We start from the raw sequence: 2,557 nt of genomic DNA on the forward strand, positions 1-2,557 counted from the left end.
TTAAATGAATTATTGAACATTATGAGCTAATATATGTATTGGTGTAATTATCCATCTTCAAGGAGAGTGAGGCAGTTTTGTGTTATTGACATGGTAAGAGCACCTTATCAACACATCACATCTGGAGGTATATACAGGAAACGTAATCTCAGTTCATGGCTGCTGGGGCAGGGTGGGGAAAGGGAAGCTAAGCAGGGAATTTGCTTTCCATTGTTCTCATTGTGTTGTTGACAAAGTCGAAAAACTTGCTTTTAGACTTTTCCCATTAGCAGAATACCACAGATATAAAGCAAAAACAAATAAGACGCTTGAATGAATAAAGCAGAATGCACACAACTTAAAGTTAAATTAGTTGGTTTGGTGTGTTTGTACTAGCTTACAACTGGGGACCGAAAAAATTCCTAAAGGGATTTGAAGCGACAGGAAATGCGTTCAAGCTTCAAAGGAAAATTTCTAACGTTTGGAGCAAGTTTCACTTTGCTTCCGTTAAAATTTAAAAATTAAGAGCTAAAAAAGGACCACTGGGGTCAGGAAGCTAGGTCTCCTGGACAAACTGCCCGCCCCTCTCCGTTGCTCCCGACTCCCCCTTAACATTCCCCCTTCCCCGTCCCAGGGCTCTGGATCCCTGGCGCTCTGCCTGATCCCGCCCCACGTGGCCCCGAGGCAACCTAGGAGGGCGGCCCGGCAGGGCACCAGTGACCGCTGCGGCCGAAGCACAGCCAGAGGAGGAGGGGGCACAGCCAGAGGAGGAGGGAGCACAGCCAGAGGAGGAGGGATCCTGCAGTGCAGCGCAATTAGCAACTGCTTCCGCGCGATCCACCTACCGTGCTGATTCCCCCCTCGAGCGTCCTTCTGTCCGCTGAACCAGCGAGAAGCACCTGGCTCTGGGCGCTGTATCCGGGGCCACAGCAAACCGATGGCAGCAACAGCGGCCCTGTTGGGCGTAGCAGTGCGGCTGTCGCGCTCAGCCACGACCCGCGGCTCGTATGGCGCCTTCTGCAAGGGGCTCACGCGCACGCTGATCACCTTCTTCGACCTGGCCTGGCGTCTGCGCATGAACTTCCCCTACTTCTACATAGTGGCTTCGGTGATTCTCAACGTCCGCCTGCAGGTACATATTTAGAGCAACTAACTTTGTGGCAGTGGGGAGGCCCAGCAGGATGGCTGACCTCCACCCACTGGCTCACCCGCCCTAGAGCACACTGACCAGCTTGCCTGGCCCACACACACTTGCTGACCTGTCCTGCTATCGCCCCATCTTTTCATATAAACGGGCAGCTAGAAATCATTATTTGCGCAAAGCCTGCAATATAACCGGGAAACCCTAAAATAAACGAGAAGCTGAATCTCAAGGAAGGAACAGAACTTAAAAATCTGAAACTCCTCAGAAATATTTAAGTTCTTCCGTACATAAAGGGCTTCCCTTGTGGCTCAGCTGGTAAAGAATCAAATGAGCACGCACATTGGGAAATGACAATGAGCACAGGATGCCCTAAAGGAGAAAAGAGGAAAAGTTACCAACGACTTAAATAAGCTGCACAAGAATGGTCTGCAAATCTTCCAACTTTGAAAAAGAAGTGAAAGGACTTCCAACTGGATGGAGTCAATTCTAGGCAATAGATGGATGGAGTTAGAAGCTGGAGGAAACTGATCACATGATCTGGAAGGCATACTTTTCTTCATCCCCCAAAGTTAAACAGAACCTTCAAGGAAAAACAAACATTTCAAACTGTACAAGGAGAACATGCTTCAAATATGAAGCAACCTGTTTTCAACCGTTGCGGGCAGTGTGAGAAAGGGAATCGGAACACTGGCATACGTGGATCAAGACTCTGCAATCACAGAAAATCCAATCATAGCTTCAACATCCCTATTCAATGAACAGTGTTTAAATAACCATTACGGTGGAAATATTAGTTATGCTTTTTTGTTTTTAGAGTAAATCTCTAGACAAATCAGGGAAGACTTAATTATGGTCATAGAACAGAATGGGAATGGTAATCAACTTTGACAAGTACAGGCAACAAGTTGGCAACCAGAAGGGAGAGAAGGGAATAGTGGTGTTATTCTCCTAAACTAGGAAGTCTCTAGGTGAAAGAATTAGGGAAATTTAGGGGTTAAATTTTTAAACTGAAGGAGTTAATCAACAGGAAACTTAAAAATAGTGATACAATGGTAGGGAAGTGGGGAAGGAAAAGCCAGGAGACAGCAGGAAGGCAGCAGAAAATGTCTCAATTCATAAAAGTTAAAAAAATAGTAAGAAAAGCACATTGCTAGGCAAAATGGAGTTAACCTCTAAACAGACATGTAAAGTTTTTGCCTCTGGATTGGGAAAGTAAAAGTTAAGAAGGGTAGGCGGGGATTCACTGCTTTTCGTTATATGTTCTTTTTGTACTGGTTGATTTTTTTATTATCCTTTTTATGCATGTATCATCTTGATTAAAAATTAAAACCTATTAAAAGTGAATTTACTGCAGTTGGAAGGAAATTTGGGAGAAGGGGGTTGGGGAGTGGCCCATGAGTCCAGGTAGGTTCTGCCTTTCTATCTTTCTGCAAC

General features: G+C 45.4%; 1 protein-coding gene across 1 annotated transcript; it reads left to right on the forward strand.

The window, feature by feature from the left end:
* The first annotated feature begins 828 nt into the window (after positions 1 to 828).
* Positions 829 to 1,692, forward strand: LOC120882276 (small integral membrane protein 10-like protein 2A). The gene has a single exon (XM_040266202.1). It carries the CDS (start codon positions 917 to 919, stop codon positions 1,121 to 1,123), a length of 207 nt encoding a protein of 68 aa, XP_040122136.1. The 5' UTR covers positions 829 to 916; the 3' UTR covers positions 1,124 to 1,692.
* The last annotated feature ends 865 nt before the right edge of the window (positions 1,693 to 2,557 follow it).

The sequence above is a fragment of the Oryx dammah genome, unplaced genomic scaffold (assembly GCF_014754425.2).
Source record: "Oryx dammah isolate SB20612 unplaced genomic scaffold, SCBI_Odam_1.1 HiC_scaffold_23, whole genome shotgun sequence".
Classification (NCBI taxonomy): Eukaryota; Metazoa; Chordata; class Mammalia; order Artiodactyla; family Bovidae; genus Oryx; species Oryx dammah.

Excerpts from the sequence above, each read along its gene's own strand:
- LOC120882276 (XM_040266202.1), top strand. The coding sequence starts at position 917 with ATGGCAGCAACAGCGGCCCTGTTGGGCGTAGCAGTGCGGCTGTCGCGC.